The 27,094-nt window shown below is 31.7% G+C and overlaps 2 protein-coding genes across 3 annotated transcripts in view; one reads left to right on the plus strand and one right to left on the minus strand.

Annotated features, from left to right (window-relative positions):
- LOC126884754 (uridine-cytidine kinase) overlaps nucleotides 1–8,860 on the minus strand; it is a 35,262-nt gene extending 26,402 nt beyond the window's left edge. The window contains exons 1-4 of one of the 2 annotated variants that reach the window (XM_050650969.1): nucleotides 8,662–8,860; nucleotides 2,658–2,914; nucleotides 1,387–1,532; nucleotides 27–124 (exon numbers count right to left, since the gene is read on the minus strand). In XM_050650969.1, the coding sequence (XP_050506926.1) occupies nucleotides 27–124; nucleotides 1,387–1,532; nucleotides 2,658–2,914; nucleotides 8,662–8,760 (600 nt within the window). In that variant the 5' untranslated portion in view covers nucleotides 8,761–8,860. The remainder of the gene's footprint in view (nucleotides 1–26; nucleotides 125–1,386; nucleotides 1,533–2,657; nucleotides 2,915–8,661) is intronic. The other variant, XM_050650970.1, reaches the window with a different exon arrangement.
- A 5,043-nt stretch (nucleotides 8,861–13,903) lies between these two features.
- On the plus strand, nucleotides 13,904–22,422 carry LOC126884757 (carbonyl reductase [NADPH] 1-like). The gene is made up of 4 exons (XM_050650973.1): nucleotides 13,904–14,311; nucleotides 18,707–18,967; nucleotides 21,708–21,946; nucleotides 22,008–22,422. The coding sequence occupies exons 1-4, from the start codon at nucleotides 14,288–14,290 to the stop codon at nucleotides 22,330–22,332; spliced, it is 849 nt and encodes a 282-aa protein (XP_050506930.1). The 5' UTR covers nucleotides 13,904–14,287; the 3' UTR covers nucleotides 22,333–22,422.
- Nucleotides 22,423–27,094: the final 4,672 nt, after the last annotated feature.

The raw sequence follows: 27,094 nt of genomic DNA on the forward strand, positions 1-27,094 counted from the left end.
TAGTTTAAAAAAAAAACAAAACTTACAGGTGAACAAAATTCTTCAAATGCAGGTTTTACGAAGTTCATATATTGATTAAGTACTTGCTCCAGGTCGCGTCCTCTTTCATTTATATCACGGGGAACTACAAAGGAACAAAATTAAAAATGGTGGTCAATACGCAGTGGTTAGAAACCATTGTGTAATGTTGTTCTGAAGCTATTTCCTTGTGGCATTTTTATAATGAACTATTTAGATGGGAAATAAGCCACAATTAAAGTGAAAAAGATAATTTTATTAACGTTTCGACGCCCAAATCGGGTGTCGTCAAAATACAAAATAATACTAAATTGAACTAAAATGTTGTTGCTTAGTAAAAAATTCTTCTAAATAATTTATTTAATCTGACTCATTTATATAGGCAATTCAGACATATTTTATACATTTTAAAGTAGAAGACTTTAAAATGATATTGCCAATATTTAATAATAAATATAAACGATATAAATGAGTCAGATTAAATAAATTATTAGAAGAATTTTTTACTAAGCAACAACATTTTTGTTTAATTTAGTAGTATTTTGTATTTCGACAACGACACCCGATTTGGGCGTCGAAACGTTAATAAAATTAAAAGGTTCCCTAGGTTGGCTGTATACCATATAGTTAAAAAAACTCTAACAAGAAGTAAAACCACTTCTATGTAAATTGGTATATTTATTAAAACTTAAAAAATCCCAATGGATTGAATAAAATATGTCCAATTCAGAACGTTTTCAGACCTATCGGTCCATCATCAGTGAATGTGCATACTTGCTAAATAGCCCCAGAACCAAACAATGGTTGAATTTAAAATTCAATTTACATTATTTAAAAATAATATTAAACAGGCTAAACGCCGATGTTAAAGGATATAGCCTATGGGAACATGGTGAAACCCTACCAAAACCTCTAACTTTATAGTCAAAGTTGGCCTAAGATGGTTGATTGAGGTTTTGGTAGGGTTTCACCATGTTCCCATAGGCTATATCCTTTAACATCGGCGTTTAGCCTGTTTAATATTATTTTTAAATAATGTAAATTGAATTTTAAATTCAACCATTGTTTGGTTCTGGGGCTATTTGGCAAGTATGCACATTCACTGATGATGGACCGATAGGTCTGAAAACGTTCTGAATTGGACATATTTTATTCAATCCATTGGGATTTTTTAAGTTTTAATAAATATACCAATTTACATAGAAGTAGTTTTACTTCTTGTTAGAGTTTTGTTAATAAAATTATTTTTTTCAATTTAATTGTGGCTTATTTTCCATCTGAATAGCTAACCATTGTGTAATGTATAAATTAACACTACATATTTCCAAATAGTCAAGAATGATCTGTAAAAGCTAAAGAATAGCTTACCTCTCCTAGCTAACCTGGTGTCTGAATCTGTATCTACAAAAAGTTTCATGTGAAATAGTTTTCTAACTTCGGGAAAATAAAACACTAAAATGCCTTCGAAAAGTACTACATCTGCGGGGTATATGGTTAAAATCTCGTCTTTGCTCCTGGAAAACAAAGTAAACAATTATTTCTAAATACAATTTGTTGTTAAAATTTAATTTAAGGTCAAAAGTGGGGTGGGGTCAAAAATTCAAAACAAGTTTTTGATCAAATTTTATAGTGTAGAAAACGTTAAAATACCGTTTTTTAAATTTTCCTCTACGCCCAAAATACATCATAATCGATTTGGTTGAAAATTTGCCCACAGATAGCCAAAACATGGGACTTTAAGTGGTTAGAAGGAATTGAATTATTTTGCAATACTAAAAAAGTTACATGCAATCTCATAGTCAAAAATATAGGCGTCTACTGTAAGTACAATTAACTTGGAAAATATCGACCTCACGACAAAAATTGTTAAAAAGAAATTGTTATAATTGTAAATACGATTTATTTGGTACAGTTTCAGTTCCTACCATTTTTGTCGAAAAAAGTTGAAAATGGCGGAGATATTGAGCAAAAACAGTTCTTTAAAATCAAGATGGCCTAACGTAACGGAGGAATTCATTCGCGATTTTAAATTTAGGCTACTATTGACCTAAAGCCCCTAAAGATTAGGCATTGGGGCAGCTCAACAAGCAAGGTCAAAGGTTTGAGTCCCTTCTATTAAAATATTATTTTTTTCATTGATACTTTACAATAGAAAATGCAAATGTGTTTAAATAAACACCAAAGCACTGTAAAATCGCATAAAATAACATTTTGAGAAAAAAAAGAAAAGAAGAAGAAGACTTTTTGACCTTAAGTAAATATCTTATTTTTAAGTAGGTACGTCCCGCAAAAGCTATACACCAAGTTTCAGAAAAATCGGAGATCCAAAAGTTTTTGTCTGAGTGATTTGACATGGAATGTACCTAATCACATTAGAATGCATTACTTGAGATTGTATTAAGTTAATTAATAAGTGCAATGTTAGAAATCACTGTACATAATGTATTTATTCATAAAATTTGACCTTTTATCTATGAGCGAAGGAACTATTAGTCTGTTATTTATTCGAACTTTTTATCTGTATTACAAATAGTTAGATAATGAATCAGCATCTTTCAAATAGTCAACAGACAAAAATACCTCCATGATATAAATGACTTATGATTAAAATAATTAGAAATGAATAATAAACTACTTACAAGGAATGATTCCTGTAGTCGTAAGTGGGTATCTGAACCATTTTGCCAGCCAAAATATCAATCAACACTTCATACATCAGGGTTTCATTAAATGCATCAGGATGATCAAAATTAAATTGCCCCTTTTCAGCTTTAATAATTTCCGATGGGGTCAATTCCCTATAAAAACTATCTTGAGATATACACACTACTTGTCTCTGCTTCTGGTCTACTTCAACTTGGTCCAGTTTTTCCATTATTCTCTTACATACTGTACTCTGTAAATAAAAATATTTGTATAGGACTGTAAAATATAATCAAAAAAATATATTGTTATATTCCTATTTGACATAAGAAATAAAAGTCTATAGTTATATTTAAAATTCAAATAAAAATAAAGGTTTTCGTTTTTCCCGACCGCGGGCATGTAAATTTGGAACACCCTGTATAAAACAAATTATGTATAGGTAGTTTTTAAGAAAGTGTTTCGGAGAAGTGTTTACGAACCCCAGGAACAATACGACTCAAGTAAACAATTAGAGTGATGTTTAAAAAGAAAGTGTTCGTGGAAAGGTGTGAATAACCACCGATAATTCATATTCTAGCAAATAAGATAATAGGTTATTAAATTTGTAAAGAGGGTTAATGTGGAAAGTAAAATTGAAATGGGGAATATTATTTTTTCTTGAAATCCATTAAGATATTTAGAAAAAGGAAAGTTTGTGTTGGTAAATACGGATAATTGAAAGTTGCTTTGGATTGGTTGATTTTTGAATGCTGGAAGGGGTATTTGGAAGGAGGAGAATGAATGAGCAATGAGAGTCAGAGTGTTTTGAGCGATCGAGAGGCGAAGGCCAGTTTTCGAGAAGAGTGTACAAAAAAGTGAAACGCCGGGTTGGTTAATTTTGTCTTTAAAAAATAAAAAGTAAGATATCGTGGAACGAGTGATAGACCGAGTCGAGATAGTATATAACTCCTTGAGTCTAGAGTATCCCGGTTTTGTTGAAGTGTTTGAAAAAGGTAGAACACGGCATCAGGAGAAGGCAGGAACGAGGGCTGTACGAGGCTTAGTTTTCAAAGGACCAGAGGCACTACTGGAAGACTTGGACGAGTCTTCGGATCGCAACCCAAGCCAATAGGAAACGTGTTTTGTGTGAAGACATTGTCAAATCATCAGTAAAGGTCAGTCTATTTTGTTATGACATGAATGTATGGTTTGTGTATTAAATAACACATTGAAAATTGAGCTACACAATCACTATAAAAATTTCATCAAACCTCAATCAATTTGTTACTGATAAATCATAATAGTTCATTATAAATAAAATAAATTTGGAGACAAAAAGAAATAAGATTCCTATTTTTGTAATTGTTGTATTAAATAAAGATAGAAAGATAAGATATTATAAATATTAAGCAGTTATTGCCATTTAGAGAAAATAAACGATTTTTATAATTTCTAATTGAAATCCGTATGTGTGTATTATTTTACTCTCTTTTATCTATCCCGATTAGGAACCCACTGAGAAATACTTTGAAGCCACGAAAGTAAGTAATTGATATTATAATTTAGCCCTGAGATTGACACTATATTGTTATTTGATCTGTTTGATTAATGAGATAATTATTGATTAATTAATTAAGATAAATTACATCTGAGAACATCATTAGATTTCAAAAGTAAGATCACAACAATATATATTATTAAACCAGATTTATATTGTTCTATGCCTTTACGCCAGGTTTTTTTCCTGGTGATTTATTATAGAATTACTAACGCGAAAATTTTGCTGTCATCATTGCATGTGGTTGTCTTTTTAAAGACAAATCACATGCTATGATTTTTCCGAGGGGTATTCTTAAGTTAAAGTTGATTCTTCTTCTTCTTGTTCTTAACTCAGGCGAGACTCGTTAGTCTCTGACACTTGGTCATAAGGCCTTTGTACCAAACCTTGTTCTTCTCCTTAAACTGTAATAAGTCCTGTGGCCTCAACAAAGGCCAACAGTTTTCTTGTTGGTAGTTTTAGGATCTCTTCTGGTTCAAACCTCATTTGACCAGTGAAGTCCTGCCTTACATCACCTAGCACACTGCAATGGCATAGTATGTGTATGGCAGTTTCTTCTTCCATTTCGCACTTTCTGCACCATGGTTCATTCACCTTACCTAGTTTGTATAGGTGATTTCTTAAACGGCAACGTCCAGTCACCATTTCAGTGACCGTTTTGATATCTCGTTTATTGACGTTCAACAAACTGTTCGAGAGTTTTTTTAACAATATTCTTGATTTTTTTTTTAGTCTGGATTTGCCTTTGAGTGGTTCTCCATTTATTTTGATGATTCTTTTTCAGCCATTTCTAAACCTCGTTTTTCATAGCATCTTTAGTGATGCCACAGAAAGGTTCTGGGCCTTCAAAAGTTTCGAGCCTTGTTTCGCTAGCATATCTGCTCGTTCGTTCCCATTCACCCCTTCATGACCCGGCACCCATATTAAAGACACTTTATAAGTTGATTTCATGTAATGGAATGATTTCTAATAAAGTCATCGTAGGAACACAACTAATAAATATTGGCAAATATCGTCTTAAAATTGTCTACTTTGTCAATAAATTGTCAGTATGAATGAGTCAGATAAAATTAAATTATTAGAAGGATTTTTTTTCCAAGTAATAAAAATAAAATTTGTTTATGTATGGTATTATTGTTTTGTATTTTCATAACGATTTCCGAAGTGGAAGTCGAAACATCAGATGAATTCAATTACAAACTTAAATTGTGGCTTATTTTCTAGATAAAATAATAAAAATGTAAAAATATTTATTTTTGAACAAAAATAATCGATATCACCTTTCCGCTGGCTGCACCCTGGCCAATCCTATTAAAAAGGGAGTCTTCAGATCAGATCCATTGACTTTGTGCTCCCCGTTTAATTTTACGGCACTCATGATTAAAAAAAAGAATGTGTGTGTACTTTGTACGCACGTAAGAAGTTATTCTTCTATTATATAATTTTAACGAAGTAAATATACTTAACAGGTTATTTATACTCTATTTAAATATTAAACTAACTTTCTTATCTACCACTTTCAAAAATTTTTTATTAAAACAACCAAAAATAAAAAAAATGAATTGTCCAGGATTGGAACCCAGGACCTTTCGATCTCTGACCGAACGCTCAACAACTAGACCACCGAGTCTCCTGTAATTGACACGTAAGTTTCGGATATAATTACACAACACGGCAAAAATTATAATAAATAAGACATTTACTAAAAACACTAATATATTCTTTCAATGACTTATTTGCGCTGATACAGATACTATCTTGAAAGATTAGAAACGAACTACATACTGTCTGTATGCGCATGCGCGCAGATTTATGAAAAATTTTACTCTCAATTGCGCCTAAAGTAGAATAACCTTAAAAATATAAAATATATGACTATTTTAAAATGATAGGAGGGCTCCTATCCGGTTCTGGTAGCACACTGAAAGTCACACTGACTTGTACTCCAAGTTAAATCATCAAAATCAGAAGAAAACGGAACAATTAAATTATTTGTGTGATAGCTACAAAAAATATTAAGGCTAGTAGAAGTTAACAAATAAAAAAATAATGGACTCAGATGACTATACATCAGATGAGATCAAAAAAGAGGCAGGGAAGGAGACGATGCACAGTGGTGAATTTCGCCGAAAACCTGGCCAAAATGTAAAAGTCTAAGTTTTTAGGTATACCCTGAGAAATTTTATATGAACCTTGCTCTGTAGTAGGTTTTTGGCATGGACACCTATGAGATCATATATTTATATTAGTGGAAAGTTGTAATTGAACGACAGCGGACCAAATAAAAATTAAGTGTGTTATATAATAATATTGGGGCATTGTTTGGTTTTCATTTAGAACTATAGAAGTGTATTATTTTGTTAGTTTATAGTGGATGCTATATCTGGAGGTAAGTGTAGTATTTTAATATACTTTTTAGACTTATTCTTTTTCATAAAATAGACTTTATTTAAGACATATTTGCAAATTGGCAAGAATTTTCAATCGTTTTAAGTTTTCGAAGTGTTAAAAAGGGAAAAGTAAAAAGTCTACTTTCCTCAGCAAAGATATTTTGCAAATGAATCCTTAGCGGAATTTTTCATTTTAAAAAAATATAACATGCTGGAGAATTTGTACATGAAAAGATTTTAATGTTATATGGTTAGTTAATAAAGTAAGAACAAAATATGAAGCATCTGATCCAGTATATTTACAGTTTTTTACACAAGAGCCGCCGTTTTTTGTTATTTTTTTTTGCTTTCTTCTTCTTTTTCTTCATCTCTAAGTCCTTTTACTCTTATGTATAATCCAATGTTTTTGCTTCCTTACTTTTATATTTTTTAATAATTTTGGTCTTTTGAGCCAAAAATTTAAATTTTTTAAAAATGAAATGCATAAACGAAACTTTGTGTTAAGAAGCCACACATTGGTAGGTAATAATTATAATTAATCGGATCCATTTACAAAACAATTAAATATAAAAATAAGAAAGCAAAAAGATAGACCTAGGTAAAATGACTTAAAGATTAAAAAACAAGAAGAAAGCAAAAAAAATAACAAAAAACTGCGGTTCTTGTGTAAAAAAAACTGTAAATTTACTGGATCAGCTGCTTCATATTTTGTTCTTATTTTATTAACTGACCATAACATTAAAGTCTCTTAATGTAGAAATTCTCCAGCATGATACAGTTTTTTAAAATGAAGAATTCCGCTAAGTTTGCAACTTGTTGCAGATGATTTCTTGAGGAATATTTATATACATATGTATGAAAAGAATCTAAAAATTATATTGAAATCTCCACTTACCTCGAGAAATAGCATCCACTATAAAATAACAAAATAATACATGTCTATAGTTTTAAACGAAAACCTAACAATGCCTCAATTGTATAACACACTTTAATTTTATTCGGTCTACTTTCGTTCAATCCCAACTTTACACTAATATAAATATGTGATTAAAAACTTACATTTTTGCATTTTGGCCAGGTTTTCAGCAAAATTCACCACTGTGTGATGGGACATTCAACAAAAGTAAAAAATGGCTAGAACATCAATTGACAGCGATAACCAAGAACATAAGCTAGATCAAATAATTAGAATGATGCAAGATCTAACTAAAGAAACAAAAAATCTAGCAGCAGAAGTCAAAGATATAAAAGAAGACCAAAGGGAGTACTGGAAAGAATTAAGAAAACTCAGAGAAAAGGTCAAACAGGCAAATCAAAAGTCACAAATTGAGAAGGATGAAATGAAGAAAGAACTGAATGACACGAAATTACGACTAGAAAAACTAGAAAAAGAAATGAATGCCAACAATGTCGTAATCCAAGGTTTGCAAATTGATACAAATCAACCTGAGGGGACAAGGTAGAAGGGACGACCAGATAATACCTGGAAGAAAACAGTAACCAGAATAATCCACTAGGAGTGATGGTCCAAGCGAGAAAGAGAGAGAGAAAGAAGAATTTATATTAGGTGAGGTTAGGGGAGTTGTCAGGGCTCTTATTATAGGATCGCACTTATTATATGTCTGAACTGTCAATATGAATGAGTCAGGATAAAATTAAATTATATTGGAGGGACCGCAGACGTTCAGATACAATTAGCGTCTCTTTGCAAAGACAATGACGTCGACTTTGCAAAGTAACAAGACACTTACTCAACACAGACACTACACATTACACCTGAGTTAGTGATAAGTTATACAATTACGTGGCTAAAGGTTCTAGTTCTAAACCAAGGCCAGAATCAGAGAAAAAAAATTAAATTATTATGATTTTTTTTTCCAAGCAACAAAAACAAAATTTATTTATGTAGTGTATTGTATTAATGTCTTGTACATTTTTTGATAACGATTTCCGAAGTGGAAGTCGAAACGTCAGATAAATTTAATTTCAAACTTAAATTGTGGTTTATTTCCTAAATAAAATAGTAAAAATATTTATTTATTTTTGAACAGAAATAAAAATCGATATTACCTTTCCACTGGCTGTGCCCCCGGCCACTCCTATTAAGAAGGGTGTCTTCAGATCAGATCCGTTGACTTTGTGCTCCCCGTTCAACTTTACGGCACTCATGATTAAAAAAAATATAAAATAGATGATTATTTTAAATTTTAAAATACTCCTGCTATTTTAAAAAGATCGCATGGTATTGTCACTGTCAGCGAAGACGTCAATGTCAAATCTATATTTGGCATGTCAAATCTAAAAATATACTGAGCAGGGTCGGATTTAAGGCAGTGCAGGCCCCTGATAAGATTTGACGTGAGGACCCTACCTCCTAAAAGCAGCTTTACATCAAGGCTACTCAAGGCTATGCAAGTCTCATGCTATGCAAGTCCGTCTTGCATGGCATATCTCTTGCCTAGCCTGCCCTTTTCCCTTTTTACATCAGAGCTATTTCTGTGCAATTTTTGATACCACTTTCATTATTGCCAACAAAAGAAATATACCAAAACATTAACTTTAGATATTTCACTGGGATATTTCACTCCAACATTAAAAAATATATTCAAGTATAAATCTCAAATTATTATTATTTCCAATAAATAACATTTAAATTTACACAATGAAATTTGGCAACATGAAATTTGACAACTTTCATCAAAATAGCATGAAAAGTAGAACATGTTTTAAATTGTTCGTGTAGCACAGGAATTGCATGGAAATAGGTGTGGGCATGCGCAGTTGCATGATCTGTCTTGCATGGCTCTTGCCTAGCATGAAAATGGCATAATGTAAAACTGCCTATTAAAAATAATGTTGATCTACATTTATAAATAAATTTTTAAATAATAAAAAATACAATAACTGTTGTTTGTTACAGTAAAATATTAAAAACAAATATAGTAAGATGTATGGTTAAAGTCCAGGTAATTTTCGAGATTCTTTAATTGAAAGCATAGGCGTAACCAGGGGGTAGTTTTGGGGGTTATATAACCTCTCCTTTTGGATGTACTTTGAGCTCTATACGCTTAACACCATTATTATTCCATACCCCCCCAGAGACCTTCAAGTAGATGTAACCCCCCTTAGGATCATCCGGGTTACACCTCTGATTGAAAATTCCTTGATTACGGTGTACATGTCTAGGTTCATAATGCTCATTATAGAGATATCGTTCAAACGCTCTTGGCCCATCATAGACCGAAGTCGATTTTTAATTAACTCAGCTAAGTTTTGAGAATAATCTCTCCCCACTGCAGTTAGTTAGCATCAGAGCTAAATATAAACGATGTGTCACGTCAACGTTTAAATAAGTTCTTTGCTTATATTTGATGAACCGATTTCCTCTTTAAATGAATTGGAAAAGTCTACAAATTGTACCAGTTCGACACCTAGGTTTTGAACCAGATATCGACCATTGGTATAAATGTCGGTAGTCTTTAGTTAGTAAGTTCAATTTCAGAAGGAGTTCAATTTTCCAAATGATGTAATAATCCAAAATTGGAATGATTGAAATCATATGCAGAAAGCCTCTGACTTAAAAGAGGTAATAAAGTTATCTATAATAGCGATAAGACTGTAAGTCCTAGATGAGAATTTCTCTGATGTTGTCATTTCAGTCTCTGGAGATGTTCCGTAATCCAGTGGTCAGTCTAATATTCAGTAGTCGTTTTCTATGTGTCGAATAGTCTTGACTTCTGCTTACCAGCGCGCCTTGCGTCTGATCTATTTCGAAATTGTCACGTCTTGACTTGTATAAATTCTTTAAGTGATCTAAATACCGGAACTCCTGAATGAAGATCAATATTTGGATCTTGAAGAATACGACTTGTGCTAGGTATTGGTCGTCTCTAATATTTCATTCCAAAATATTGCAAATATTCCTGTTTCCAGTAAACACATTCTATTATACAAAGCTTTTGCATCGCTACAAGCTTTAAATTGTTGCTCACCGTCTTCTAAAACTCTGAATAATGCACCTTTAATCTGATTATAATCTTTAACTAGTGTTTTTGCGGCATCGCTTCTAGATGACCATCTAGTAGTAAGTATTTACTCTTTTAGGAATAATAATATTTCTGCCAAGGTCTGCGTTGCTGTCACTTAAAGACGCAGCTTTTAAACTTTCGATTAATAAGTTGTAAGTAGTACAGAAAGTGAAAAATACATATAATTCTTCAAAGAAATCAAAGAATACTATGGCATCAGCACAATGCTCAGCTGCAGCTTTTTCAAGCAAGTGTGAGCGGTACAAGGAATTCGCAACGCCAAGATAACGTGTGATCCAAAATTATTGTCACCATAGGTGGCTCTGAACGACAGAGATAGCTATACAGTGCATGTCTATTCTTAATTCAGATATACTTTCAAGTTTACGTCAACTTTGCAGTGTACGTCAACTTAACAAGAAAAGTTGGGTTATGTAGAGATGTTGGTGGTGGACATATAGCAGTTTGCTTGATTTTATTTATTATTGTTACTTATAATTTTGTTAATTCTCTTTATTTTTGATTAAAGTTCTGTGTTAAAGGTTTTGACTGATTTTTTATGTTTTATAATGTTAATAAACATTATTTGATAAACCAATGATATAAATTCAGATTAAAACAAGACATACGTAATTTTTTACACGGCTAGCTTTGATCACAATAATTGTGGATCGCTCGTGATTATGTTCCATAATTTTAGACTGAACACCATTGTAGTTTCCAGTCATAACTGACGCGCTGTCATAGGACTGTCCCCTGCTGTTATTCCGCCGGGCAAGACGGATTTGAAGAATAGATAATATGAATAGACAAGGTAAGGTATTAGGTCTGCATCCCGCGTATGAAAAAAAAGTTGATTAATAGCAAGCTGAAAATTTGTTAATAGCTTAAGGGTGTCTAGTCGGACAAACATTGATATATGGGAACACTGGAACAGAGGAAGTTTTAATTGTGGAACAGGTTAAAAATTTGGAACGGTCAGACCACGAAAACGTCACATGTATTTTGTCCGACAGAACTTCCAATTGATTTGTTACCCTTTCATTAAACTCTGATGCAAAAATCAGACCGCTATTTATCACCTGTCATAATTCCTGTCATTTGACATGTTCTACGTGTTCCACTCATTATAATGCCCATTTGGTGATAAATAGCAGCCTGATTTTTGCATGAGAGTTTAATGAAAGGGTAACAAATCAATTGGAAGTTCTGTCGGACAAAATACATGTGACTTTTTCGTGGTCTGACCATTCCAAATTTTTAACCTGTTCCACAATTAAAACTTCCCCTATTCCAGTGTTCCCATATATCAAAGTTTGTCCGACTAGACACCCTTAAGCTATTAACAAATTTTCAGCTTGCTATTAATCAACTTTTTTTTCATACGAGGGATCCAGACCTCTGTGGTGTGATGGGCCGCTCTGTGGATCGAAGTGTAACGTCAATATCAAGGACGCCATTGGTCAATATTCAGTTTAAGTGGTCTAGCCATCTTTGTCTGTCACATGCGCGGGATCTCGCGGTAAAGAAAATAATTGGACAATCTACCGACTACTCCTCGATAGACTAGTTTGACTACCTTGCATAGTCTATTCTTATTACCTATGTCTATATTTTGAACACGATATCACTGTTATACTGAGTAATGTAGTGAAAAGTCAAGGTTAATAAGTTAATTACAAGATAACGATAAATAAGACATTATTTTTGATATAAAATATGTGTTTGCATAAAACAATCATAATTATTATATGTGAATAATATCCTGCTTCTCTTAAATCCGGCCCTGACACTGATTGCTTTTTTTTCGTTTCTAATATTGAGGAAAAAGTTTTTATATTATTTTAATAGCTATTTGTATAACAAGGGAGGAAAGTGCTAATTTTCCTCCCGCGAATGAAGTTTACTGCCCGACGCGTAGCGGAGGGCAGTAATCATTCAAGGGAGGAAAAGGCATTTTACTCCCATGTTATACATATGGTTTTTCCACCTTCCTCAAATAACAAGTCATTTTTTCATTTTTACTTAATTTATTTATGTAGCTATAGTATTTTTACTACAAAAGCGATATTACGTAGGTCAAAATTTTTGACGTAAGAGAACTGTCAAAACGTTAGAATATGACTTTACATTATTGCCAATGTTTACTATAAACATGGCAATAATGAAAAGTCACATTCTAATGTTTTGACAGTTCTCTTACGTCAAAAATTTTGACCTACGTAATATCCATAGAGTTATATATTAGCATAGAGAGAGTGTCATTAAGAGCGAAGTGACGACACCATCTTTTTTATTTGGATTAGTGCTGTTTCACTCTTACGCATAGTAAAGCTGCGACAGTTGTCCTACCTTCCGTACCTATCGTCACACTTAATGTCATCTTAGTTTCTCGATACAATGTGTTAGAAAGAGATGCCGCAAACCAGTCCATGAGATGTTGTCGTCAGGAAGCGCGGAAGGTAGGCTCACTCTATGTTAATATATACCTCTATGGTAATATCGCTTTTGTAGTAAAAATACTATAACCAACAAAATTTATTAGAACTAAAACTAACAAGTAGGTACACTATAACTGTCAACTGTCAAATATAAGTCAAATTATTAATGTAAACATTGTTAATCAGAATAACAATTTACTGTTTTTTACCATTCTGCAAAATACTGAGTGTTTTTAAATAAACGTTAAAATGTATAGATACTTACGTAATAGAAAATAGATATTGTACAGGGCGTCAATAAGTTATATTTCAAGAATGAAATACCATGACGTCACTTTTACTTTTCTTCCCTAGGGAGGAAAAATACAACTTTGCTACAATCAGGTCCGGAAAAGTATACTTTCGGTAGAGGTAGGTGGAAAAATATTTTTACCTACCTGTATCGTTAAACACTATATATACAATTAAATAAACAATAATTACAGTTCAAAAATCCTAATAGAATATAGAATTTCCTAAAATTATTAAATGAATTTCAAATATTTTCCATTTTTTACGTGGCAATTATAGTCTTGAGGTATATAATTCTTATGGAATTTTTTAATAAAAGAAAAGAACCTTATACCTAGATAAGATTATGCGCGGTTTAATATATAATGTAGGAAATAAAAATTGAAAGTTTTGTGTAGATAAAATAAATGTGCAGGTTTACTTAAACCGACTCTGTTCGATAGTGGATCGAAAGCGAACTATTTCTGGAATCGATTTCTTGTTTTTATCGATTATAAGAGTATGTTTACATTTTTTATTTATAATAATAATTTTATTATGTAATATTATTTTGGTGTTTAAATTAAAATAGTGTGCTTATCTAGATCTAGTATGTTGTAAATAAATATGTCCATAAATATGGTCATGCACTTTGAATATAAGTACTTAAATAAAAAGGATTGAGGCATTTTTCAAAACTCCACCAGTAATCGATCTTGATAGTCATAGTCCACCACGTCCATCCGTCGCGGTCCATCATCCATCACAACAAGAAAAAATTATTCTATAAATAGTAAAATACACGTCGTGTCGTCGGTCGTCGTGTACAATTACAAACTTCACTTTCATTGAAGTATACTTACATTTTTATCTCCTTATCTAGGAATCCGATAAAGAGTATCTCTATACCTACCTTTTAATAATAGTGATATTTTTATTTCTATTAAGATCCACAAAATGAGTTCGCAAAAAGTTGCTGTGGTAAGTTTTTATTGTATTTGACATTGTAAGTATGTAGTACAGTCAAACCCGCTTATTGGAATAGCCTTTGTACCAGGCAAAAATATTCTTATAACCGGGATATTCTAATAACCGATCATTGGTGGTTAGTCGAAATAAGTATACCGAATATAGGTAATAATAATATTTACATACTATGCCAATGTGTAGTTTTACATACTATGCCAATATGTATATCATATTATGTACACCTACGTAATCAGTATATGTAAATGGTTTTAGGTCTTTTTACGTCAATAATACAGTAGTGTAACTACTACTTATCTATGTATGTGTTAAATACCAAATTACATTATATTATATATGTGAATGAATACAGTAGCAGTAGGTAATTAATATAAAATGTATGCAATATGTAGATATGTAAATATTTTCTTATTAAAATGCATATAACAAAATTACTTATTTTTTCTTGAGAAATTATCAGTAATTATAGCTTTTTGTTGTTAATCCGTGCGGTCATCCTTAATCCATTGGTTGAATGGAACTTTTATTGGCGCAAGAAATGGATGAATTGAATTTAACAAAGCCATAAGCCTCTCTGGGTGAATTCTAAATAAACTGTTTCTAACAATTTTATAGCAGGCAACAGTGCCTTTGTGTAGACAAATAAAAATTACTTTATGACCCATGCATTTGTCCGCTAAAAATCGAATTTTGTAACAAAGTTACCAAAGTAATAAATATTTATTACCCTAATAATATCTAATCCATAATCCTTGACAACTGACCATAATAACCAAACATAATTTAAATTTTTAGTAAAATTGTAAAAAAAAATAGTCGTTGACCTGCAAAATATGCTAATAAGCGGTATTATCTAATTAGAACCTATTCCAATAAAAGGATAAATTTATTAAGGAGTAAATGGAAACGTTTCGGGAACTCGAATTTATATTCCATAAACCGGGATATTCCTATAACAGGGATTCTAATAAGCGGGTTCGACTGTACATTATTTCAAATAGAAACAGGATCGATAAGTATAATTCATTTTTGATAAGGTGAAGTAGGGTATATCTTAATCAGAATTTCTTTCTTCTATCTTTATTTAGAAGTTTTTAAACTAAAACTGCTAAAACTTATATTTTCGTTTCGTTTTTTCTTTAAATTTAGTTAATTACGATTATACACCTCGCCCAGTAAAATAGAGGATTCCATATAAATAAGGGGGGCCCGATCTGATTTTGTTCTGATTATAATATATTCTCCCTAATTAATAATTAAAAAAAGGACTTTTTCTATTGGCGAGGAACCGCAAAGTGGGCGACGACTGGTGGCGAATAGGGCTTTTCATTCACAGTCATTTGTTTCGAGCATCTGTCATATGTCGTATAATCCGTGATAATATACACAGATCATACAACATATGACAGAAGTTCGAAACAAATGACAATCGATAAAAAGCCCTATTTGAAAAACATCAACTCTAGGAAAACATTGACTTTGTCATTAATTTAATGACGTAAACTAACCAATGCCAAATCACACATTTTGTTAATTTAACGGTTTGTATTAACGTAGTATTTTTAGTGTTTAAGCGACTGCAAAATTAAATAAATAAATAAAATGTAGTATATATTCTGTACATAGACTGTACATTGTTATGCAAAATATCCAACCACCTCATAATTTCCTGAACACAATTATTATAAAATAAATTCACCTACTTAGTTTCCAGTTATCTGTTGGTGTAAAATAAATTGTAGTGTACCTATTAACTAAATTAAAAACAAAATTAGAAATTCTAAGATAGATTAATAATTATTAAAACGCTGTGTGATTATCGGGGGGCCAGATATTTTTATGAAAAAAAGGTAAAAACAAATCAGTAGTTAGCATCAAATTTTATTAATGATTGTATACAGATGAAACATAATTTTGAGTCGTCTTTAACCTATAAGATGGCTTAATGCTTAATGGTTACTTTGGCAAAACACTCTGTGTTTTGCCAAAGTGTTGTGGAAGTGATTTTAATTTAACGTTTTAGAACTGTGACTGTGAGGTCAAATGACAAAATGAATTGTTTTGCTAGAGTTATCGTCCATCTTTGAAATTTTGAGCGCCCTATGTTGGAATTTAATTTTGCGAATAAATAAAAAAATTCAACCCAGGCAAATATTATTAATTTCTGATATTTTGGATCATTCTAAACAAAAAAGGTCTGTGGTAATTTTTCTCTGAAGTCGATCTTTTCCAGTTATAAACAATTTAAAACCGAAAAATGATCGTTTTTCAAGGGTCAAAAACACAAGTAAACAATATAATTTTTTAATCATCAAGTACCTAAATTCAAGTTCAAACCTTCTTCTATCAGGTCTCGATTATAAGAGTTTTTGTCATGTTTTATTCTAAAATAATATATTTTATAATTATTGTTAATGACTAATGAGGAAGGTTCGTTATGAGAAGATGGGCGGGGCTGCAATAACAACTAAAAACACTGTTTTAAAATGAAATAACTCCAAAATTCTTATCAAGAACTGATACTTCCTTACTTCAAAAATGATATTTTTTACTCATAGCCCGGTTTTTGGGGTCAAATTTGTCCGGAACATTTTAACATAGCTGTTTTTTATTTAGTTAGGTGTTTCAAAACTTATTAACAAATGATGTGTCAGCAGGCCCAAAACCGGGGCTTTTAGGTAAGAAAAGTTAAAATATGAAAGTAGGTGGAAAAACCCTACAACTTATATGTCAAATATTTATCTCTGTGACTTACATCCATAATGGCATAGGTTAGAATACCTGGCTCCTGACTTTCACCCAGGCGAGTCAGGTTCGATTCCCGGCGTCGGAAATATTTTTTTTTGACATTTTGATTTGAAAAATAATTGTTTTTATAATACTTTTTTATATTGTGTCGTATAAATAATAAAAACGTCAAATCAAAATGTAAATTTTAAAAACAAGAAAGATTTCTGACGCTGGAAATCGAACCCGACTTGTCTGGGTGAAAGCTAGGAGCCAGGTATTCAGACTAAATAAGTCACGGAGATAAATATTTGGCATGTAAGTTGTAGGGTTTTTCCGTCTACTTTCATATCTTTCTTGCCTAAACGACCGGGTTTTGGGGCAGCTGACACATCATTTGTTATAAGCTTTGGAACACCTAACTTAAAAAAAAACAGCCATGCTAAAACGCCCCGGTCAAATTTGACACTACCTCTCAAGCTATAATGTTTTTGAGCCTTCAAAATCGTCGTCTTTCGTTCTTTTTTCAGTTTTAAATTGTTTATAACTCGATCAATAACGATCCAATAATGATAACGATTAACTTAAGAGACAAAATACAAAAGACCTTTTTATTTAGAAGAATGATCCAAAAAATCTAAAACAATATCTGTACGGGCCGAATTTTTTTTAATTTATAAAAAAAGTAATTTTTTAAATATTAGGTAATCAATTATAGTCGGAACAAAATTTAGATCGGAAACTCCAGTTTGTATGACAAAATTACTCCATTAAATTGTTTAAAGGCTGTATGACACTATACATTTTCTTGTATCATTTCTAATATCGTTTCTGATATGTCAAAAAAATGCATAATGTCATACACAGATACAAGAAACGATATCAGAAACGATACAAGAATTTGAGTCAGACACAGATTCTTGTACAAGAACTGCGCCAATTTCTGCGCAAAGAGCGAAAACGTAAAACCTGCTGGTAAAACATCTAAAATGGCATAATGACTTTCTCATATATGGCGGCTGAGATGAAAATGGGATCATGTATTGATGAATTTATTTGTGTTTTTGTAGGTATTATTTATAAATCTTTTATTGATACTTAATATACCGTTTGGTATGGACTACTGTTCTACTAATAACCATATATTTAGCTCCTAGTAAAGTTCAAACTATAAATTTAGGTTTCATGGTGCATAATTTTTTTAATAGACGAAAATACAATACTTCCTAATTTGGATCAAACTGAAGATAATTCTAATGCAAATATTTTAGCACAAATATCAAAACAAAATAAAAACACAAATAATCGACCTCAAACAGTCAACGTAAAATTCTGGTTAACATTAAAATGTTAATTAAAAGTTTATAAATTTTATAAAATCTTTAAAATCAGCTGTAGCTGTAGATGCGGTACTACCATAACGTGACACAGGACAGGGTGACAAACAAAATTTCGACCAATCACGTGCCGAATTTCATACAATTTTCGATATAAGAACTTGCATAGTGTCATACAGGGCACAAATGTACGTACAAGAAATGATACAAGAAAATGTATACAAGAAACGATATCAGAAACGATATTAGAAATGATACAAGAAAATGCATAGTGTCAAACAACCTTAAGTTTTAATCAATAATTAATAAATATTGCAATTCTTAGGTAACTGGTGGGAATAAAGGAATAGGATATGCTATTGTCAAAGGCCTCTGTGAACGATTTGATGGCCTCGTTTATCTGACAGCTCGAGATGTAGAAAGAGGTCAAGCTGCTGTAGCTCAGCTAGAAAAAGAAAATCTAAAAGCAGTATTTCACCAACTGGATATCAATAGCCAAACCAGCGTAGACGAATTAAGGGATTTTATTCAAAAAGAACATGGCGGTTTGGATCTGCTAATCAATAATGCGGCAATTGCATTTGGTGTAAGTATTTTTTTTAATATTTCCTTGTAAATCTTATCTTATATCTCACTCTTTCTCTCTACCTCTCTCTCTCTCTCTCTCTTTCTCCCACCCTTTCTCTCTTTCTCCCACCCTTTCTCTCTTTCTCCCACCCTTTCTCTCTTTCTCTCCTGCCTTCGCCCCTTGCGGAGTATTGTGAGCTCTTGCGTTTCTTACCCAAAATGTCAAAAGTGAAAGAAGGCTGATTGGCTAGATCAGTGCATCCTCTTCTGTTTTATTCTTTCGAAATTTCCTCTACAAGTATTTTTCATTCCTCTCTATTTTTCGCTTTCTGTTTGACCTTTCTTTATCTCAGGCAAATTCTTTCATGATCACTTGTTACGGTTCTTCTCCAGCTATTATCGGGTCTTCAATCAATCAATATTCTTTATTTCATCTGACTTTTAGAAGTGTTAAAATGCGTCAAATACAATCTATGATCAGTAAAAACTGTAAGTACATAAAAACTGTTAACATAAAACATATAAAATATACACAAAAGCATACAAATTGTTAAAAAGATGCCTGCAAGTATTCCTCTAACCTAACGAATAGAAAGTGTTTACCAAAAGTAAGTCCTTAACTGTTCTCTTAAATACATAAATATTTGACTCTTTAACGTAATTAGGTAATTTACTATACAAACGAACGCATGTTGGGTAAGGACCCTTGCTTACAACGGTCAAGTGGCGAACAGGGGTCACCGAATCGTTTCTGTAACGAAAATTGTAGCCACTCACTAAGGAAACATCATTTCTGCAAATAAAATTGCATCTATGTGACTTTACATAAACAACACAACTGAAAATATACAGCGAAATTACAGTTAAAATATTTAATTGTTTAAAAACTGATCTACAGGAATCCAAGCGCCTTCTAAACGACATGGTACGAATTTTTTTTTCCAACAAACTAAGCAATATTGCAAAATTACAAAATAGTAAAGTTTTAAGATATCTAGAGAGACAAAATTCCTAAGTTGCCATAGAACATAACAGTGCACAGACAATCTTCCCACTACATAATCAACGTGAGAGCTCCAAGACAAATTAGAATCCAGGTAAACACCTAACAACTTAGTGGGGTGGCTATTTACCACTGACCCATTGTCAAGTTTTACTAATGGACTCATCTGCATAGTAGAAGGTGAAAAGGTTACCATATCGGTCTTTGATCCATTTAAGATTAGGGCATTATTTAAACAGTAATGAGTCATACTTTTACAAGACAGTTTGCTTTTTGTACTACATGAAAAAAAAAAGAATATGTGTACTTTGTACGCACGTAAGAAGTTATTCTTCTATTATATAATTTTAACGAAGTAAATATATGTACTTAACAGGTTATTTGTATTCTATTAAACAAACGTTTTTATCTACCACTTTCAAAAAAATTTTATTAAAACAACCAAAAATAAAAAAAATGAATCGTCCAGGATTGGAACCCGGGATCTTTCGATCTCTGACCGAACGCTCAATAACTAGACCACCGAGTCTCCTGTAATTGACACGTAAGTTTCGGATATAATTACACAACACGGTGACAAATAGATTGAGTGGTATCGTGATAAAAATGTTATACCTACATATTTTATTATCTTACTACAGAAGAAGAGAAATTCAAAGACACAAAAATTATAATAAATAATACATTTACTAAAAACACTAATATATTCTTTTAATGACTTATTTGCGCTGATACAGATACTATCTTGAAAGATTAGAAACGAACTACATACATACTGTCTGTGTGCGCATGCGCGCAGATTTATGAAAAATTTTACTCTCAATCGCGCCTAAAGAAGAAAAACTTCAAAAATTATTGGAATTTAGTGCAACTGTGGTATCGTCAGCAAATTGAGTGACATAACAGCCTGATTGCTGTTCCACGTTTTCTACTCGAACGCTTATTGCATCAGAAAAATTATCCAATGGATTCCGAACCAAACATGTTGAGCTATCGTTTATAAGTTGATTTAAATCATTGACAAAAATCAAAAATAAAAGAGGGCCAATGATACTTGCCTGTGGAACTCGGGAGAGGACACTTTCTTCTGAAGAAAATATTATATTCCCATTCACATTGACCTTAATTTTTTTTAACCTTTTCGATAAAAAGGTGTGGATCCACTTTAACGCAGTTCCTCTAACACCACTATGATAAAGTTTTTCCAGCAGTATTGGATGATTTACAGTTTCAAAAGCCCGTGCTAAGTCAAAAACAAACAGATAATTGTATTACCCTTATCAAAGTTCGATAAAATATGATTTCACAGCGCTAGTAGTGCATCTTGCACACTTATACCTTCACGGAAACCAAATTGAGACTGTTCTATAATGTTGTGCTTGTTAATATACGAGAGGAGACGTGTATGAAATGCCTTCTCATATATTTTTGAAAACACAGATAAAAGTGATAGGCCTCGATAGTTATAAAATTTGTCACCTTTTTTATGTATAGGCACAACTAAAGCAGTATTTAGAATTTGAGGAAAAATCCCTTCCTGAAATGAAAGGTTTACTAGAAATGTTAATTGTTTATATATGTTATGAAATACATGTGTTAACATAGAATACGGGATCTCATCCAGTCCAGCTGAGGATTTTTTTGAGATATCTTTAATTATACTTTTTCCTCTTCCTCTTATTCCGTCTGGTTGGTATTCGATTGTCAGTCTGATTATATTATTATATTTTTCTGATATATGTTACTTTTATTATAGAGAGCAGCTACAGAATCTCCATTTGTCCAAGCATCAAAAACTATAGAAGCCAACTACTTTGGAACCCTAAGAGTTTGTGAAGCTTTGTTTCCTTTGTTGAGGAATAACGCAAAAGTTGTAAATGTTTCCAGCTCTGAAGGACATCTGTCCAAAATACCGACGGAGAATCTCAGAAATGAACTTTCGAGAAATGATTTAACCATACCAGAACTCAGTAAATTACTTGAAAAGTTTGTAAAGTAAGTATTGATCCAGTAACAGTTCATCGCAAAGCTATAAATAGCTTTATTTCTGTTTTAGAGCTACAGAAAACAACACACACGTAAAAGACGGCTGGGGAAACTCCACCTATGCCGTTTCAAAAGTGGGTGTAACAGCACTGACCATTATCCAACAGAGACTCTTCGATGAAGAACAGCCCAATCGTAATATTTCGATCAATGCGGTTCATCCGGGATATGTCAAAACTGACATGACAAGTCATAACGGTCTTCTAAGTATCGAGGAAGGAGCCAGAAGTGCCTTGTTTGCTGCATTGGATGCTGATTTGAAAGGGAAATATATCTGGAAAGATTGCACATTAGTCGATTGGTACAGCAAGGAAATGCCAAATCCACCATATTAAATTCACCACACAATGATATTCACTGTAGTATTATTAAAACAAATTGTATTACATTGCATTTAATATTTTTTAATAAAAATATATTTTGAAGACTAGGCTATTAATTATTAGTAGACAATTTCATAAAATTTAGAAAAGAACAGATTCACTTCACTTAAGTAGTCAATTATAGGTCCACTATTCTTTAAAAAACCATCCCAAGGTATGTAGAAAAGACAAATACGTTAGAACCAATCTAAACCAAGAGGAATACACTGGTGTCTGATTGGCCTATGGGGGAGCAGTACGGCAAGGGATAAAGTTGGATTTATAGTTTGACGTAGCGTAGACGTAGACGTAAGAAACGGACTGGAGACGGAAGAAAATATTTTGTCAATTTATAGATCGACGTAGCGGAATTTTTGCGCATGAGTAGAAAGAGTAAACAATGACTTCAACAACATAGCCTATAAATTATACGAACAGTAAACAAACTTTGTGTTTATTTATTTATACTTATACTATTATTTATTATAATATTTATCTGTTTTGTGTGTTGCATGGATTAGGAAATAAACGAAAGTATGCTCTTTGGTGCCGCATGCCGTGGGATTTCCAACTGTTTTGTTTCATTTCCTGGTCTTTAAATGTTTATTGGATATACCTATCGTATAATATGTGTGGATAACCACGAATTAGGCTAATAAACAACTCATATTTATCTGAAATATTGAAATGACTATGATATATTTTTATTAAATTAATAACTTAACATCCATTGTATTAACAAATAATTAACAAAATTCGAATATGTTGACAATCAACTTTTTACACAACACAAGGAATGAGTGACAGAACAAAATTCTGCCTTATGATTGGCCAGACGGAAGAAACGCACTATAAAAGATGAAAGTTGGTCATCTCTTATGTTACGTTCCGTCAGGCGCTTGCGTTCATCTATAAACACGAGTACACAAAATTCGGTGTTGATCTTTTCCAGTGCGTCTCCGTTGCGTCTACGTCTACAGCCTACGCTACGTCAAACTATAAATCCAACTTAAGGGTTTGCGTCTCAGTGATACCCCTCCATAGATCCCTATCGGAAAGGCGTTGACGCCTAAATACGGGTGTGTACATAATATAATTAGAAAATTACACTGTGTGATATTCAAATAGAAATATTACTTTGTTTTCAAAGTGCTTTTAGAAACTGAAGCCTGTATTCTATTTAATCGATTTAAAAATGTCGATTATTCGATTCTAATTCTTATTTTCTGTGTCCTTGTTTTATGGTCATCGTCATAGGTCATAGCCACCTTTACTTTACAAGCCATGAAGAGAAAAAGGCAACGTCGCAATTGATGACGTCCGTAGTCTGACTTTCGGACTACCGCTTTCGAAACTACGATTTTAAAGTACAAATTCTGGTAAAATTTATAGTATTTTTTGAGTCGAACAAGAAAATATTATTAATTGGAAGTTTGTACAAAATAATATTAAAAGTAATTCCTTGTAAGTAACGTTTATTATCCAAAAAAAATCCAATAACAAGAATATAAACGGGATTCATTTTTTTCGAATCCTAAGAAAACTAATAAGTATTTTTCAAAAATTTAAACGCAGAATTAAAGATTACGTTAGGACCAAGGACCCAAAGTCCCTGAAAACTTCTATGTTTATTTTAATAAGTTACAGGGGTGAAAAACTAAGAAAATTTAGTGTGATTTTTAGTTTCAAATATGTCGTTAAAAAAAACCTTTTTATTCATTCTAAAGGATTTTTGGCCCTCGGTAATAAAGTAATCTTTTATTTTGCGTTTAAATTTTTCAAAAATACTTATTAGTTTTCTCAGAATTCGAAAAAAAAAATGATTACCTTTAAAATACAGGCGTCAAAATTTTTAATTTTGTTCCTTTCCCCTTAAAGTTTGTCGCACTTATTTAGAAACACCCTGAATTGATAAAGAACAAATCTAGTTGTTAAACATAAGCGAATTAATAAAAAAAAAACAGAATATTAAGAAAACCGGAGTCTATAGTTGGGTTTTAATTTCGGTATTTTTTAAATGCCCGGTACACCATAAAAATTTAACTATTTAGCAACAATATTATTACAGCGGTATTGTTAAAGAATTAGGCTGTAAAATATTATAAAAATCACTTAAATCTGCCAACAGGTTTAGAAAATATGAGACATTAAAAATGACAAAATTTTTAAGTGGACGGATTTCTATATGCACGCAAGTTTATATAAAAATATATTATATTGAACTAAAATCATCTTAATAACATACCTTTTAACGTTCTTTATAATTTGGAGCACGAAATATTGTAAAATATTTCAGTTTCTCTGTAAATAAAGTGAAAATTATTTAAAAACAAATGAGAACTGTCAGAATTAATCGGTCTACCAATAGATGTTGCCAAGTTTCAACTTCATGGCTTGTTAAAGTGTACTTTACATTACATGATTTATCATGTGATTTGTCATATGATTTGGCATAGCCACCTTTACTTAACAAGCCATGAAGAGAAAAAGGCAACATCGCAATTGATGACGTGCGTAGTCCGACTTTCGGACTACCGCTTTTGAAAACACAATTTTAAAGTAGAAATTCTGGTAAAATTTATAGTATTTTTTGAGTCGAACAAGAAAATATTATTAATTAGAAGTTTGTACAAAATAAAATTAAAAGTACTTCCTTGTAAGTAACGTTTATTATACAAAAAAAAAACCAATAACAAGAATATATATGGGATAATTTTTTTTCAAATCCTAAGAAAACTAATGAGTATTTTTCAAAAATTTAAACGCAGAATGAAAGATTACGTTAGGACCGAGGGCCAAAAGTCACTGAAAACTTCTATGTTTATTTTAATAAGTTACAGGGGCGAAAAATTAAGAAAATTTAGTGTGATTTTTAGTTTCAAATATGTCATTCCAAAACAACTTTTCATTCATTCTAAGGGACTTTCGGCCCTCGGTAATAAAGTAATCTTTCATTCAGCGTTTAAATTTTTCAAAAATACTTATTAGTTTTCTCAGGATTCGAAAAAAATGATTGCATTTAAAATACACTGAAAATTTTGGCAGGCGTCAAAATTTTGCATTTTGTTCCTTTCCCTTTAAAGTTTTTCGCACTTATTTAAAAACACCCTGATTTGATATAGAACAAAAATCTAGTTCTTAAAGTAGCTAACTTTTTTTATTATCCAACATAAGCGAAATAATAAAAAAAAACAGAATGTTATTAAGAAAACCAGAGTCTATAGTTGGGTTTTAATATATTATTATTATACAAAAAAAAACCAATAACAAGAATATGTGTAAAATACTTTATTTTAAGTAAATAATATCTTATTTTAAATTATATACAAATATCGCTAGAAATAACGATAACAACAATTTCTCACATGGTTTGATGTGAAGTGTTGGGGTTTAGAGTCGATAACTTTCTTTTTTGTTATTCCCCTTAGCATTACTTTTCTTTTTATACTTTTTTGAAAATTCATCACTTTGATGGCTGCTATTTTTGTTTTTTGTATAATTATTTAAAACAATATTACACATATTTTTTATAATAGCAGAATAAACTTTGAAGGAATTTTCCCCACATTCACACTCAAATTCAAAATTTAAATGAAAGCCTATTCATGTTGTAAACTTTTCATTACCAAACATGATAACAGCTTCAGGTGACAATTGTGCTGCAAAAATAATTTTTCAAGATTAGGACTATCTATAATAAATTCGAATGTTGAGCAAAGATGATAATAAATAAATTTTACTGAGTCTGTTGCTAAGCACAAACCATCTCTCTGCAAATAATCGTAGTATATAATCTGCTCCAGTTGTCTCTCCTTTATTGCAGAAAACAAGTTGTTTGAAATGTTCACAATAGTTTTTACTTTTATGAATTTGATGAGCCACATATCCACAAATATATAACTGGGTTGGTTCATCCAATTTATATACTTCTAAGTGGACGCATTTCTATATGCACGTAAGTTTATATAAAAATATATTATACTATAAAATATATTATATTGAACTAAAATCATCTTAATACATACCTTTTAATATTCTTTATAATTTGGAGCACGAAATATTGTAAAATGTTTGAGTTTTTCTGTAAATACAGTGAATATTATTTAAAAACATTTAAAAATAAATGAGAACTGTCAGAATTAACCGGTCTACGCTTAGATGTTGCCAAGTTTCAACTTCATGGCTTGTAAAGTAAAGGCAAAGAATACATATCTCTCACAAGAACCGACACGGACGGCGATTCTTTTGTTGTTAGCATGTACTTAATTTTAGTATCGAGTTGGCAAGTGTACACGCGAGTACACTGAGAAAAGTCTCGCACATTTCTGGCGTGTATCAATAAAATTTTAGTTGCACTGAGAGAAAGGTTGCATGCAGGGCCGGCTTTTGTTGACATTCTTAATATGGTGGAATTATTTTTGATTTACAAAAGGTTGCAAATACAACACAAAGTAATGGTGAGAATTATATTGATTAAAACCATGGATAAAATACCTTTTTTATCCTGATTTTAGCATTGAAATACCAATAATAAAATATATTATAGTGGCGTGACATTCACTAATTATTCTTTTTGGCTTATATTGATACAACGATACAAAATATAATTTGTTGTTTTCACCAATTTTGAAAAAGTGTGACCAAGTTGGTGAGAATTTGAACGACTTGGTGTGACCTAATAGGCTGTCTGTCCGTCCGACCGCGAATATAACTCCTTCAGTCACTAAACCACGTA

The sequence above is a fragment of the Diabrotica virgifera genome, chromosome 5 (genome assembly GCF_917563875.1).
Source record: "Diabrotica virgifera virgifera chromosome 5, PGI_DIABVI_V3a".
Classification (NCBI taxonomy): domain Eukaryota; kingdom Metazoa; phylum Arthropoda; class Insecta; order Coleoptera; family Chrysomelidae; genus Diabrotica; species Diabrotica virgifera.